General features: G+C 52.6%; 1 protein-coding gene across 14 annotated transcripts in view; it reads left to right on the forward strand.

Annotated features, from left to right (window-relative positions):
• The window catches only part of SLC39A11 (solute carrier family 39 member 11), a 403,217-nt gene that overhangs the window by 370,671 nt on the left and 18,054 nt on the right, over positions 1–14,492 (forward strand). For 8 of the 14 annotated variants that reach the window (XR_005364223.1, XM_038546727.1, XM_038546724.1 and 5 more), the window contains one exon: positions 2,401–2,577. The exons of 2 other annotated variants lie outside the window; for them this stretch is intronic. Coding sequence is in view for 10 of the 12 variants with exons in the window: in XM_038546727.1 (XP_038402655.1) it covers positions 2,401–2,577 (177 nt within the window). In the remaining 2 variants the exon portion in view is untranslated. Of the gene's footprint in view, positions 1–2,400; positions 2,578–3,003; positions 3,097–14,492 lie in introns of those variants that run through there. 4 more of the 14 variants (XR_005364224.1, XM_038546730.1, XM_038546733.1 and 1 more) reach the window with 3 other exon arrangements.

A 14,492-nucleotide genomic window follows, 5' to 3' on the forward strand; every position in this document is an offset into this window, starting at 1 on the left:
ACCCTTTTTCCAAATAAGGTCACGTTCACAGGTTCTGGGATGTGGGTGTTCCTTTTGGGGGGCCACCATGCAGCCCACCACGCCCTCCTTTGTGCGATGTTCCCTGGAATAAAGATGTCTTGAGCAAAAATGACTTGCCAAGTTGCCCACTGGGTTCCAGGCACAGGACCAGCCACACGTCAGGGTCCAGGAAGTGTCCAGCTCTGGTGAAGCTTTGCCTTCCTTTTAGGGAGAAGGGACCAACCATGAACACATGAGCAGGAATGTGCCAGATGGTAGACAGACATGCCGAGGAGAAAGATCAAGCCAGGAGTGAGGCCGAGCCCGTGGGATGAGTGGTGGAGGTGGGCTCTGTTTAGACTGGCGCTCAGGGGAGGCCTGCAGGGGTGGGGAGGGGGGAGGCGTTGAGGCAGAGACCTGAATCGAGGTTGGGGCCGGGGGGAGTGGTGTGCGGTAACCAGAAGTGGATTTCCCATTTCTACCCTTCTTGGCGTTCCTGGCCTCTGACCCCTGTGTGGGCCGTTCCCGTGATTTCCAAAGAGAACCAAAGAATTCAGTACCAGGCCAAGGAAAGGGGCAGACAGGAGAGAAGGAAGGAAGGGCCAAGGGAAGTTCCGCTCCCAGCCTCAGGGAGAGCAGCCCTGCGCATGCCCGGAAGGAGGGAGCGAGAGAGAAGGACTGGCCCTGGGAAGGGGGTCTCCGAGTGGGGACCCGTGGCGTCCCCACCACCTCTGAGCCACAGAGCCAGGACGGCAGACTCTGCAGGGCAGCCCAGGGACCTCCAGCCCCAACCCCAGGTCTTGCTGCAGAGAAACACTATCCCAGACTGTAGTGGATAGACCCCGACAGGACCCCACAAGCCCCCCCTTCCTGTGCCTTTTTGGTCATCATCCTGCCTCCCAGTCCCCGGCCAGCCATAGATCCACTGGAGAGGACAGAATGGAAAAGATACAGCACGCGGCAGGGGAGGGGACAGCAGACACCCCTCCGTCCCTCCCAGCGCCCCAGCCTCAGCCCCGCAGCACATGGGTGGGTGTGGGGAAAGCCTCACAGAATGGGGGGAGCCGAGTGGCAGCTGGCTCAGGGTCTGTAGCACAGCAGAACTGGCTCTTCCTTGAGGAAATTCAAAGCCAGGTCAACTACCAAGCCAAGGGGCTCCACGGGGTTAGGGCCACACCCTGGAGGCACCCCATGGGGGGCAGAGCGGCCAGCAAGCTGAGGCCACGGGGGGACCGTGGTATCTGGGAGACATCGAGGAGACAGGCCCTTTGAAGCCCATGAAAGAGGACCCAGAGCAGGAAGCAGCAAAGGACACCAGGGCTCAGGGAGGTGCCCCGAAGGAGCCAATTCCAACTTCGCCGACTATAGCTTAAATAAGCAAGGAACCTGTTGGCGATCTCAGGGGGGCACAACTGACCACCCATTTCTCTAAAGCGCCAGAGAGCAAACATTTTAAGCTTTGTGGCAACTATGCATTTCTGCCCTTTTAACCCCAAAGCAGCCATAAATGGTACAAATGGATGGGCGTGGCTGGGTGCCAGGAAAACTCTATTTACTAAACCAGGACAGGTTAGATGTGGCCCGTGGCCATAGTTTGCCAACCCCTGATGTCGACAGTGGGGAGCTAGGGAGGGGTTTTGAGCAGAGGAGTAATAGTGCTCGGGGAGGACGGCTGCGGCGGCCGTGGGTGGCGGGGAGAGACCCAGGGCAGGGAAGACCGGGGTCCCCTTGGCTCGGGGTCTCCCACTGGGCTCTGTGCTCCTGAGGACACAGCAGTTTTCCTTAGATGATGCAGCATCCACCACGCTTCTGGGAAGCGAGATACTCGCTGCTCTGGGACCACCCAAGGAACCAGATGGTTTACTGATCTCATTGTTAAATAAAATATTTTAGTAACGTGTTCGAGTTCTTTCCAGGCCAGGCCCCTCCTGACATCTGGGCAGCGTCTGGCCAAAGAGTGCTTGGCAGGCAGTCCTGCTGATCTGCACCCTTGGGTTTGGATTAAGGATGGGAGGGATGTCCCCCGGGCCGCAGGCGTGCTGGACAAGGGTCCGAGCCCACACACATTTGGAGAAAAGCAGGGCCTGTGTGAGGCCAAGTGCTCATGCACCCTCTCGGGGCTAAGGGCAACCAGACAGCCGGGTGGGCCCAGACGAGGGGTGGTCGAGGTACCCACCAAATTGGGAGGCTCACCTTTTGACCTGGATTGAGGGTGGGGAAGGCGTGGGGGGTGGGGGTGGGAGGGGAGGTTTGCTTTGGATTCTGGTCATTCTTGTTTTGTTCCATTGTCGTCTGGGGTTGCTCCCTAATTTAAAAGTGATCCAGATGTTTGGTTGTTATGAAGATATTTGGCATCTGATAAAGCCCACGGAATGCTGACAAAATTCAATATTCTTGTAGTGCAGGGTGGACCCAAATCATACCGACCGCTACTACCTCTTCCTGGCAAACAGGTGTTGCCCGAGGAAGCGGACCCTGCAGAGGCCAGAGAGCGGGCGAGGCTGCAAAGCCACCCATAGGAAGCGCAGTGCCGTCCTCTCAGCTTCCCTTCTCTCCACAGCAGCTCCTGGACACTGGGTACATGTGTAAATCCTTGCTCTCCTCTCCCTCCTCACCCCACCCCATCTCACGGCCCCAAGTTGTTGAGCAATTTTACAAAAAGGCTCTCGGCGTGGATGGACGGACAGGCAGTCGAGGCCGGCAGGCAGACAGTCTGCAGGGGGCCTGGTCAGGCCAGGGCTCCTGGGTTGGGTGGGACAGGCCTGTTCCCTGCCCCCTGACCCCTCAAGGCCAGGCATTATACCTACTGGGTAGCCCAACTGACCCCATTTTAACAGAGTGTCATAGCTATGGCGGGGGGCGGGGGGGAGTATCTGGTCCAGAAACGCACAGGCACTTGGGGCCCCATGAACACTGCGGAGACTTCCGTGAACAAAAGACATCTGCACGTGAACGTGAGTCAAAGGTGAGTCCAGGACCAACACTGGCTCTATTCATATTTAGTTTCCACGTGTGAGTAATTCTCAAGAATGCCCGTGGTTTACTCTGGTGACGTTAGTGGCATTAATACTCAACGGCTGAAATGATTTCAGGCACTGTTTCAGCTGCAAACAGCTGTTGATCCAGCTCCCAGAAGGTAAGCATTCTGAGGGCAAAAAAATTAATTAATTAATTAATTCAGCTTTTGCATTTCTGGCTAAGAAGTCCTTCTGGGGTTAACCATATCTAGGTCTGCTGATGGGAGGCCCCGTCATCAGTTTCCGAATGGTTGGACTAGCTAACCACTTTATTTTTTATTTATTTTTTTTAGCTAACCACTTTAAAAAAAATAATAAATCTCAGAAAGACTAGACCCAGGGTTGGGTACAGATGGATACGGTACAGAGAGGATGCTCAGGACACAGTGCAGTACATTTTTACACAGAGAGAAGCAGATACAGGGAAGAGAGTGACTTGCCCAAGGTCACTGCAAGGAGACGGGTGAGCCAGGACCTGAGCTGAAGGCTTTTCTCCGTCTCTTCCCCCACCCTAGGGGTCCTCAGTGAGGACAGCACTTCTACATCACCTGGGGAACTTGATCAATAGGCTTCATCCGGGGGCACCTGGGTTGCTCAGTGGTTGAGTGTCTGCCTGGGGCTCAGAGCATGATCCCGGAGTCTTGGGATCGAGTCCCGCAGGGAGCCTGCTTCTCCCTCTGCCTATGTCTCTGCCTCTCTCAGGAATAAATAAATAAAATATTTTTTTAATTTTATTTATTTTTTATTTATTTATGATGGACATAGAGAGAGAGAGAGAGAGAGAGAGAGAGAGAGGCAGAGACACGGGCAGAGGGAGAAGCAGGCTCCATGCCAGGAGCCTGATGCGGGACTCGATCCCAGGTCTCCAGGATCGTGCCCTAGGCTAAAGGCAGGCGTGAAACCACTGAGCCACCCAGGGATCCCCAATAAATAAAATCTAAAAAAAAAAAAAAAGTTTCATCCGCAAGGAGTTGGCATCCACGTTTTGAAAAATCTCCCAGACGCTCCCCCATCCCCAAGGCTGCCCTTCTGCTTAAAATCTCTATTTATAGGATCACTCCTTTGAGACGAGGCTTCAAGAGGTCTTGAGATGTGCTGAGAAGAGATCTCACATCAGTGGAGTGACCCTTTCCCTACTTGCCCCTTCCCACAAAGGGCACTCACTCTCCCTTGCATATTTGGAATGTCTGGTCTGGTTTATCTGCTCCAGAGGTTTCCATGTGACTGCTCCTCCCGAGGGCTGTACTTTTGTCAGCCGGTCTTCCTGCCACCTTCAGCGGGCCTGAAATCCTTCCCTTCCCTACCCTGTGGAAAATAATTTGGCTCTTAGAGGCCACTGTGGAATCTATCTATGAACTGCTCCTGCCCTAACGATCTCCTCTCTTTGCTAGCAGACGCCCTGTTAAATTTGGGGAGCTACTGGGGGATACCCGGGGTGGGGGGGTGGTAGCTAACGTATCCCTCCACCCCCACCCCTGTACACACACACTCTCTGGAAAGCAGAGAGGTATTGGTCTCGGGTGGAGGGCAGCCCAGCTGTGGATGCATTCATGATGGCCTGGCCTGGGTTGAGAGGCTTGTCCAGCATGAGGTCATGGCTGCAGGGTTTCCAGTTAGAAAAGTTGCATTGTTTGCCCAGAAAAATATTAACATCGTCCCTCTCCTGCAGTAATGCTTGGCCGCTGGGCGCTCTCCTAGCCTGGCACGGCTTCCCTCGCCAACAATGGCAATACTTTGTATTTCCCCTGGGCCCTTCATTCAGGCATCTTAGGGCCTATTCTTGTTCTGCGGGCGCCTGCAAAGCACAGCTTCCTCATTCAGAGGGCGGAAACAGGCCCCAACAGGCCTGGGAGAGATCTGCGGCGTCAATGCACACTTGTCTTCTCTCAGGCTCACAGTTAATCAGCAGAGAGCATTTGACAACCACTTGAGTGGCCTCTGAAGCCGCTGGGCTCTTCCTGATGTGTGGCCAGCTTGGGCCATTGTTCAGTGGAGCCACGCAGTCCTCGTACACCAAGGGGCCCTCTGATGCTACCGGTTGCAAGCGGAGCCCTCCTGCCCCCCCCACCCCCCTACCCCAGCAGGTGTGTGGCCTTGGGGAATGTCGCTTAGCCTCTCAGTGCCTCAATTTCTGCCTGTGTCCAATTGGAATTACAGGCTGGAAGGGTTTGGAGGTTCGACAACAGAACACGGAGAGCATGTAGCTCCGTCTGGGCAAACACTTGCTCAGGGGAAGGTGGCTTCTGTTACTGTTTTGTCATCCCCGTCGTTGTTAGTTAGCATTGCAGAACTTTCCATGCCTCAACCTCACAGGGGCTAGGGCTCCCCACTTAGCATCTCTGCATTTTCAGCCGCGGTTTTCAAACTGTGTCCCACAGAGATCTCAAGTCTCCATGGTGGAAGTGGGAGCCAGGCTTTGCTCTCACCTGTGTTAAACATTGTGCCCCTACCCAAGAACTCATCTGACGAAAAGGATTCCCCAGCCTGATGAATTTGAAAAGTAGCTATTCTAGAAGCTTCTAGAGAATTTGTTTATTTCCTTGGCAAGGCTTCCTTGCCTGGCCTTAAGGCAACGGGATAACGGGATGGATGCTTGGCTAGGCAGCTCAGTAATGCCTTTAATGGCAAGCAGCAGAGGGATGGGCCAGCCCACCTGTGCCCAGTCCCATTATGCCCCTGCTTCAAGGACACTCTCATTTAGACCCCCTTTTCTGCAACTCAAGCCCATTCAATAGGTGAAATCTGCTGGCCATCAGTCTGCTTTCAAAATCCCTTATAAACTTGAAGGCTAGTATTGCAGTTGGGCACCCGGGGATGTTATATCTTGGGCCACCATGGACACTCACAGTGGCAGCTGGAGAAGAGGTGGACGTAAGCCTGGCCCCAGGGGGTCACCCTCCTCCCTGTCCAGAAGCCCCCAGGTGCCTGTGCTGAGAGGGAGCTCCACCTGCCAGGCAGATCCAGGGCACCGTTTGGAGGAAAGTACCCTCCAAGGGTGGAAGGGAGTGCCACAGGCTGCAGCCAGCCAAGAGGAACACGTCACGTGGGGTCCCGGAGCCAGGTGGAGCATGATGATGGTGGGATCCCAGATCAAGTGCTGCTTGAAAATGCGGGCAGACCACAGTCAGCTTTGTGAAGTTTTGTTGCCACGTAGCGGGATTCTAGACACTGGACAATGTCTAGCGGGGCTGCGGCTTTCAGAGGAGGGGCAGTAAGGTGAGCCCTAATCCAGAATAACCCTGCATCAGTGAGCACGCCGGCAGCGGAGCTTAGAATAAAGGCAGGTGCCCTTTTTGCAGAACCGCGAAGGAGGGATGTTGCATCTCACATTATATTGGACTGGAAACTCCCAAATGTGTCTTGTGGTGAACTAGTAATGGCCCTGGGGACGAGACTCGACCCTGCAGGTGGGGAGCAAGCGGTCCCGCCGTGGATAGATTTGAGGCAGAAAACAGAAATCTGGCTGTTTCAACATCAGAAAGTTGCCTGCTGCTCCTAAATGACACCTTGGCCCAAGCTGACCAATTTCCACCTATAGGCGTGTTACAAGGGCAGCCGGCCCAACAGTCTGAGAGGCCTGGTCCAACCCCATTGTGAAAACTAACCTTTGCCATGTTCCTGACCTTAATCCTCTTGGGGCTCATTGCGTTTGGAATAAAGTTCAAGTTCACTCGCACCCCTCCGCCGCCCATCCCTCAGTGGACTCCAGCTAACTCAGGACCTTTGCGGATTTCTCCAACACACCAAGCTCTTGCTCACCACCGACAGGCCTTTGCCCTTGCTTTGTCCCCTATGTGTGTGTGTGTGTGGGGGCACTCATTTTCCCAAATGCTCACTTTCTAAACCACATCTCCCTCCTGTTCGTTCTTCAGATCTCAGTTTCAATTTCACCCCTTCACAGAGTCCAGCTCTGGCCACCCCATCTCAGTGAGGTCCTCCCCGAAATTCCCTATCAGATCCCATGGCCCGTGTCCTTCCCAGCCCTGACCACTGTTCCTCTGTGTGGAAGTGTTCGCTTGCTGGTTTTTTTCACTGTCTGTTCCCTGTCCTCGTGAGAACGTGGAATGAGGCACCTAGGAAGTGCTCAGTAAGTTTCTGTTGGCCTAATGAGTGAATATCTGTTCAGCAGAGTTTAGTAGAAGCATTTTCCTGCTTGGCACCACTTCTATCCATTCCTAGGTCCATCTTGCATCAGTTTCGTTGGATTCAAAGGCCACAAGGCAGTTCATAAGCTTAATGAGTCATCACCCCCCCCCTCAGGTGGCCTGGGACAAGCCTGTGTACCACAGATGTGCTAGCAAGTTCCAGCTACTGGGGACCCGGGTGGCAAAAGGCCAGGTTGACAGTAGCTTTGTAGGGTCTGGAGGAAAGTCGTCTGAGTTATCCTTGGCCATTGTTGTCAGGCCTGGCCACGCAGGCCTGCCCCAACCCAGGGTGGTGGCTGTGTTAGCATCCCTGGTCAGAAAGAAAGGCCTTCTGTCCTGGCTTGTTGGCTCCTTAGCATTTGCTGCTTACTTTTATGATGTGTTACTTCGCCCGTAAATTGTCTGCCCATCCCACGAGCCTGGGCAGAGCCTTCAGACCACAAGCTGGACACTTGCACCATTGACTTTACCAGGATGTGATGCCTTAGAGGTCCTGCTGACCCCTGGTGTGGTGAGTCCAGATGCTTCCCAGGCCGGAGAGGGGGTCAAGGAACCCGGTCTCTTGACTCATGAGCTGTCCAGGGAGCCTGAACAGTCAATCCACTTTGGGACATAGCCTGCAGATAATCTGGAGCTATTAGTAGCGGGCCCTGGGGAAATAACCCTTGGGAGCCAGAACTAGAGCAGTAAATCTCTCTTGTGAGTCACTGCAAATATTTACCCTCGAAAGTTTGATTGTGAAATCTTCTAAGCTCTTGGATGGCTCTATTCCTCTTCCCAGGGTGAGCCTCAAGTTGCCAGATGTCCAGGGAGGGGGGATCCTCTAGGAAAACGCAAGGGATGGAGTTGCAGGTACTCTGGGAACTTATCCCCTGGTGGCAAATCTATCGGCTGCACTTTGCTTTCCTGGCTACGTGTTTACCTAAATGGGATTCTCCACTAGATCAACCCTTTGCCACTGAGTGGGAGATTTTTATAGGCTTCTATAGGTGCAAAAAATATCCTCCTGACCCGATCCTGGTCTCCCCACTATCCACATCAGCCTTGAAGAAATGGCGTGGCAAATGCAAAGCCATCATGACACTGGGTATCTTTAATCTTCCTTCCATGGGTTGGTCTATTTTATGCATTCGGTGGAGCATCCTTCCTTCCCACCAACCGGGACCAATGGAGAACTAACCACATGGGAAGGTCACAGGGGGTCCTTTGCCAACAGTCGCTTGTGGAGAATTGGAATGCGAAGGGCATCCAGGAGATTTTGCAGGAGGTCAAGCCACGTGGCCAACTTTCCGTCTGAGGATCTGGTGCCCGCCCTTTCCTGCCCCGCTCCCAGGACGGAACAGGCATGGAAATAGCTCGTTGTAAAGACCGTGGGCGAGAGTCTCTCTCACAGATGCTAGTTCCCTGCAGAGGGGCCGGGAGTTCTGTCTGGGGTGGGGCATGCAGTTTTCATTTTGTGTTGTTTTGCTGACACCTCTGTTTTTATTTTAAAGAAACGGGTGCCTCAAGGTAATGCTATAGGTCTTAGGTTATTTAGATTTGGACTTTTACCCTGTGCTTGAGATTGGCTCGTAAGTCAGGCAGTTAAATAAATCATGGGACTGATAACAAGACAGCTGAGCCTGGGGTTGAATAAATAGTTTCCTTTAGGGTGGAAATCATGCCCCCCCCCAACAAGTTGGAGATGAAGCACCCAACTACACGGCCTCTGCAAGTCTGGAAGTGGAGGTTCCTCAGACATAAGTCTGGAAGTGGAGGGGCCTCCACTCTTGGCTAAAAGAGATCATGAAAAGCTCTATGAGGCCAGTGAGTTTCTCCTAATCCAGCTGGGGAGAAGTCCAAAATCAGCTTGACGCACCTGTTTGGCCTGCGATGGGCTCTGCGCTTGGCTCCCCGGTGATTTCAGGGGAAAATGTTAGCAGGGAGAGTGGCTCTCTCCCGCATGTGACGAGATGTCCACAGCTCCACCAGAAGAACAGCAGGGGCAGAAGGGACGAGGAGGATGGGACCTGCTGCTTCTCTCCTTGCTCCTGCCAGCCTATCTGGTCTCTCGTCCACCTGGACACTCCTCCCTCCCCGTGACCCTCCGCCCGAGCCAGCCACAGCGAACACTTAAAAACACGATTCTAACAATGTAGCTCCTACCCGACTGGCCTCCAGGTGCTCTGAGACAAGCACCGAATCTTTGCCACATGGCTCAACCACGCCACTCCTGTCACATGCCCCTAATAACTGAAACAGGTGTTCGGACAAAAACTCACGTATCCTCATGTTCGTAGCAACTCTGTTCACGATCGTCTAAAGGGAGAAACCATCCAAATGTCCATCCATGGTTGAATGGATAAACAGAATGGGGTCTGTCCATACCCGGGAATATTCTTCAACTGTGAAAAAAACAACAAAGTACCGAGGGGCACCTGGGTGACATAGTCGGTTAAATGTCCGACTCTTGGTCATGATCTCAGGGTCGTGAGATCGAGCCCCACGTCAGGCTCCACGCTCTGCACGGAGTCTGCCTGTGTTCCTCTTGCCTTCCCTTTCTGCCCCTCCCCGCAGTGCTCACATGCTCTCTCTCTAAAATAAATCAATCTTTAAAAAAAAAAAAAAGGTGCTGATATGCGATACAATGTGGATGAACCTTGAAAACATGCTAAGTGAAGGAAGCCGGTCACAGCATGTCACCTGTTGTGTGATCCCATTTATATGCTCCTGAGACAGCAGAGCTGTCAGAGCTGGGGAGAGAGTGGGATGGGTAATGCCGGCCGATAAGTATGGGGTCTCCCTTTGGGGTGATGAAAATGTTCTACAGCTAGGTAGTGGAGGTGGTTGTGCAATATCGTGAAAGTGCTAAATGCCGGTGAACTATACACCTAAAAATGGTTAGGATGGTAAATTTCATGCCACGTGAATTTTACCGCAATTAAAAAAAAAGTCCTTACCGTGCCCTCTGAGCCAGCCTCACAGCAGGCCACTGTCCCCTAGCTCACCCCACTAGAGTCCTGACGATCACCTCCCGCGCTTTCCTGCCACAGGGCTTTGTCTCCGCGCCTGGCCATCCTCCCTCGGGAGACTAGAGCCCCAGCATCTGGCCTCAGTGTCACACTTCAGTTCCAATAGTCTCTGCCCTTCCCTGCAGCATGGGTTCCCTGGGGGTTTGCACCCTTGGGAGTCATTAGGCTGTTTTGTCCGAGAGAGAGAGGACAGGAAGTTGGCCGTGATTGAGGATGGATGAATCTTCGAATTGCTTCATGACCGTGACCCCAGTGGCTAAGGAATGTCCTCCTCGGAGTTTCAAATTCCTCCCGTCTCCTCATCTGTCTCATTCACATTTCTTTAGTGCTTTCTTGTCCCCTCCCCACTGTTCAGAAGGAAGGCCTTTTCCCATAAAGGGGGAAAAAAAAACGTTCTAAATGGTGATTCAGTTCCTGACCTCCCCACAAGCTTTACGTAAGCCCTAAGGTACTTAGATACTTATAAGCCACTGATGGATGCGTTAAATGGGCTTTTGTGAGCTAAGCAGGCACTCAACCTGCCAGTCATAGCAGAACTTTGTAGGGAAACCTGCTGGGAGCTCGAAAAAGATATAAATGTTTTGTATTCCAGAAGTGCCATTTACAAGCCAACTCACTTACTCTGCTTATGGGATGTTCGTTGATGGATATGGTTGTCCTGCTCTGAGATGCGTGGAGGGAGAAGGAGCTGGAGTGAGCTTGGAATTCAGGCTAAGAGGGGAAGGCAGTGGGCTTTGCTGGGCTTGTAGGTGATGATGCTGTCACCAAGTGGGCCTTGGTGGTGGGGAAAGGCCCTCCGTGGGTCTCCTCTGCAGACTTCTACCCTACACGCTGCATGTCTGCTCCTAGGCTAGTCGTCTCCTAGCCACCTGCCATGGAGCACGGCCAAAGAGTCTTCAGAAAAGGAGTGGAGACCTTCTAGCTTCACCTTCCCATGATCGCAAGTCCCCACGGATGCTGTGCCTGCTGTATTCAGAGCCTGCCGTGCACAGGCGTTGAGTGGGCTTTCTCATCCCTCATCTCATTCCTGACGCCTTAAAGCAGAGACTTGTGTCACGGGGGCCAGCGTGTGTGTTGTGGGATGGTTAGCAGCATCCCTGGCTTCTTCACACCAGATGTCAGGAGCCTGGCCCCAGTTGTAACAACCAAAAGAGTCTCCAGACATTGCCAATGTCCCTTGGGAGGCTGAGTCAGCCCTACTTGGAAAACCCTTGGTCTGAGGAAATAGGAGGGACTGTCCCTTTTCTGGATGTCTGCAGGCTTTCCTGGAGCCCAGCACTCATGGGACAATCTCCTCAGCAGGGCCAAGACACAAGAGGTGTGGGACAGTCCACCCAGCAGGGCCAAGACCCAGCAGGTGTGGGACAGTCCCCCCCCCCCCGAGAAGGGCCAAGACCCAGCAGGTGTGGGACAGTCCCCCCCCCCCGAGAAGGGCCAAGACCCAGCAGGTGTGGGACAGTCCCCCCAGCAGGGCCGAGACCCAGCAGGTGTGGGACAGTCCCCCCAGCAGGGCCAAGACTCGATAGGTGTGAAGGGTCCTGTCTGGACTCTGGCTTGGCCTGGGATATCCTGCTACTGCCTGCAAGATAAAGGTGCCTGAGACAGGGTGGGCACATGCATCTTCTTGGAAGGCTCTGGAACATTTCCATTTCCCCAGAGCTCCCCCAAGGCAGCCGCACTGAGGCTTTTGAGCCCACCTCTCCCTGCTGAGCCTTCCCCGAGCCCTGCCTCTCCACACAGCTGCTGCCGTTGGAGGGATGGATTCATGAAATTCTCATTGCCCAGGGTTGCTCATGCAGTTTGGGGCAGATCGTTCTTCCTCCAACGCTGCAGAGGCCGGTTCATTCTGATCGTGGTGTGTAAGTGTAGGTCTCTGTGTTAGTGGTTCTCAGTGTGTGGCTTCTGGCAGCATCAGTGTCACCTGTTCAAAGTGTGTGTTCTCAGGCCCCGCTCTGATCTACTGGGTCCTCTGGGCAGGCCCAGCGGTCTGTGCTTTAACAAATCCTCTAGGTGACTCTCAGGTACCCTTGAGAACCACTGTAGTCCATGAATTTAGCCTTCATTTGCCTGGAAGGTAAACACGTGCCATTTAAAGGTCATCCTGTCACCTCTAATCTTAAGTATGCTCAGCTTGGGTTATAGACATAGGCAATTTGAGATTCCCCCTCCTTCTTCTCCTCTTCTCTAGAGATCTGAATTCTCAGCATTAGCTCTCTCCTGACCAAGGGGAGCATCTGCTCTCCTTTCTCCTTATAGCTTCACTGTGATGTGATGGGCCCACCTGGGCATTGTCTCGAATGTGCCCCTGTCGCTGGCCCCTGTGGTCCCATGGTGGCCCCTGGCCTTGGGTTTTATGTACTGAGCCTCCATTTCCAGTCCATTAAGGTCAGGATGCCTGGCTGCCTCCCACCCGCAATCCTAGGATGTGATGGCTTCCCTTAGGTCCAGCCACCTGACACCAGCCGCAGTCACTGCTGCTCCTTCTTACTGTGGAGGTCTCCCAAGCCCACACCAATTGGGTGATTCATTGTAAGGACCCACAGGACTCCGCATTTAGTCATATTCATACATAAGATGTATTATAGGGAAAAGATACAAAGCAAAATCAGCAAAGGAAAGACACACGTGGGGCAAAGTCTGGAGGAAGCCAGGCACGAGCTTCCAAATGTCCTTTTCTTTGCTAGCTCATAGGCTGTGCTTAATTCCCACAGTGATGAATTTGTGGCAACACGTGCAAATTCCTGTCTACCCAGGGCACTCATGGGAGACGCCGTGCCCAAAGATTTTATTGGGGGCTGCCCACACAGACACCCTCTGACTACCACATACTAAAACTTCAGACTCCTGGAAGTGAGGCAGGTGTTCAGCGTCAACAATATGATTTGCACAAACAGTTTGGGCCCAGAGAGACACCCTGATCAGGTTCCCAGAAGCCAGCAAAGGGCCAGCCTTGCAAACAGCCTCGAGCCTGCCCTGTTAACTCTTTTTTGCACGTGGCTACTCATCATCCTGGTGATGAAAGAAGCAGCTCGCCTTTACTGAGTGCTTACTCTGTGCCAGGCGCTAATTGCAGCACTTTCAATGTGCTGATTTCATCTCCCTCCCAGATGCCATCCGAGTACCGTGACCATCCAGGCTACAGACCTTCTTTGCACTGGGAGCCCCTCCCCCCTCAAAAAAAAAAGATTATCTGGAATTTCCATCTGGGATTTTGACTTCAGCAAGTGGCAGGAGACTCGGGTCCCTCACTGGGCCACCCAGCTAGACTCCAAATCTGAGTGTCTAGATTTACGTCACTTCCACACCAACTCACCATTTCTGATCTTTCTTTTTTTTTTTTTTAAGATTTTATTTATTTATTCATGACAGACACAGAGAGAGAGAGAGAGAGAGGCAGAGACACAGGCAAAGGGAGAAGCAGGCTCCATGCAGGGAGCCTGATGGGGGACTCGATCCCAGGACTCCAGGATCACACTCTGGGCTGAAGGCAGGCACTAAATCACTGAGCCACCCAGGGATCCCCTCTGATCTGCTTTCAATATATTTACTTCTTCACTTCTTTTCTGTATCCGGCAAATAATGCAGGTGTTTATTTCCCTTAGGAAAGTATCACAATTTTATTTAAAAAGGCACTTGAAGAGGAAAAGGTGGGTTGATTTAATGTAAGTAATTGTGGCATACGTTGTGAAGGTTGATGGGGAGTGACCAGGCCTGGGAGGGCCCCCTTTAAAATGTTGGCCTGACGGGATATCAGGAGACAGAGCACATCTGGCTGGGGGCGTGGCTCACCTGAGTGCTCTGCTAGTTTTCCAGGCTTCCTAGGGATGTGCCCAGCCTGTGGGCATTAGAGTCCTTCCCAGAGTGACTTGTCATGTGGAAGCCATGAAGGCAAAAGGGGAGGTTGGGTGATTGAGCATGTTTGCTGTAGCTACAGGAGGGAACAGTGGCATGTTGACGACTGACTCATTTTGTGTGTATATGGAGAGGGAGGAGCTGTGTGTGTGTGTGTGTATAATAAGACTATTGTTCTCTCCATAGATAGGTAAACACACATGTTCACATACACACACACACGTACTTTCCCATTGAACCATTTGACATTTCAGGACCCCTTACCTCTGTGTATTTCAGCTGCATCTTTCAAGAATCAGGACATTCTGATTAAAAAAAAAAATAGACACGAATAGTATTCACAAAAGGCATATAAAATTGGCCTTCCAGCATGTAGGAAAAATGCTGAAACTCACTTCTTATTAGAAAAATGCTAATTAAAATAGCAAGGGAAAAAATAGCACCAAGATATCATTTCTAACCTATCA

The sequence above is a fragment of the Canis lupus genome, chromosome 9 (assembly GCF_011100685.1).
Source record: "Canis lupus familiaris isolate Mischka breed German Shepherd chromosome 9, alternate assembly UU_Cfam_GSD_1.0, whole genome shotgun sequence".
Taxonomy (NCBI): Eukaryota; Metazoa; Chordata; class Mammalia; order Carnivora; family Canidae; genus Canis; species Canis lupus.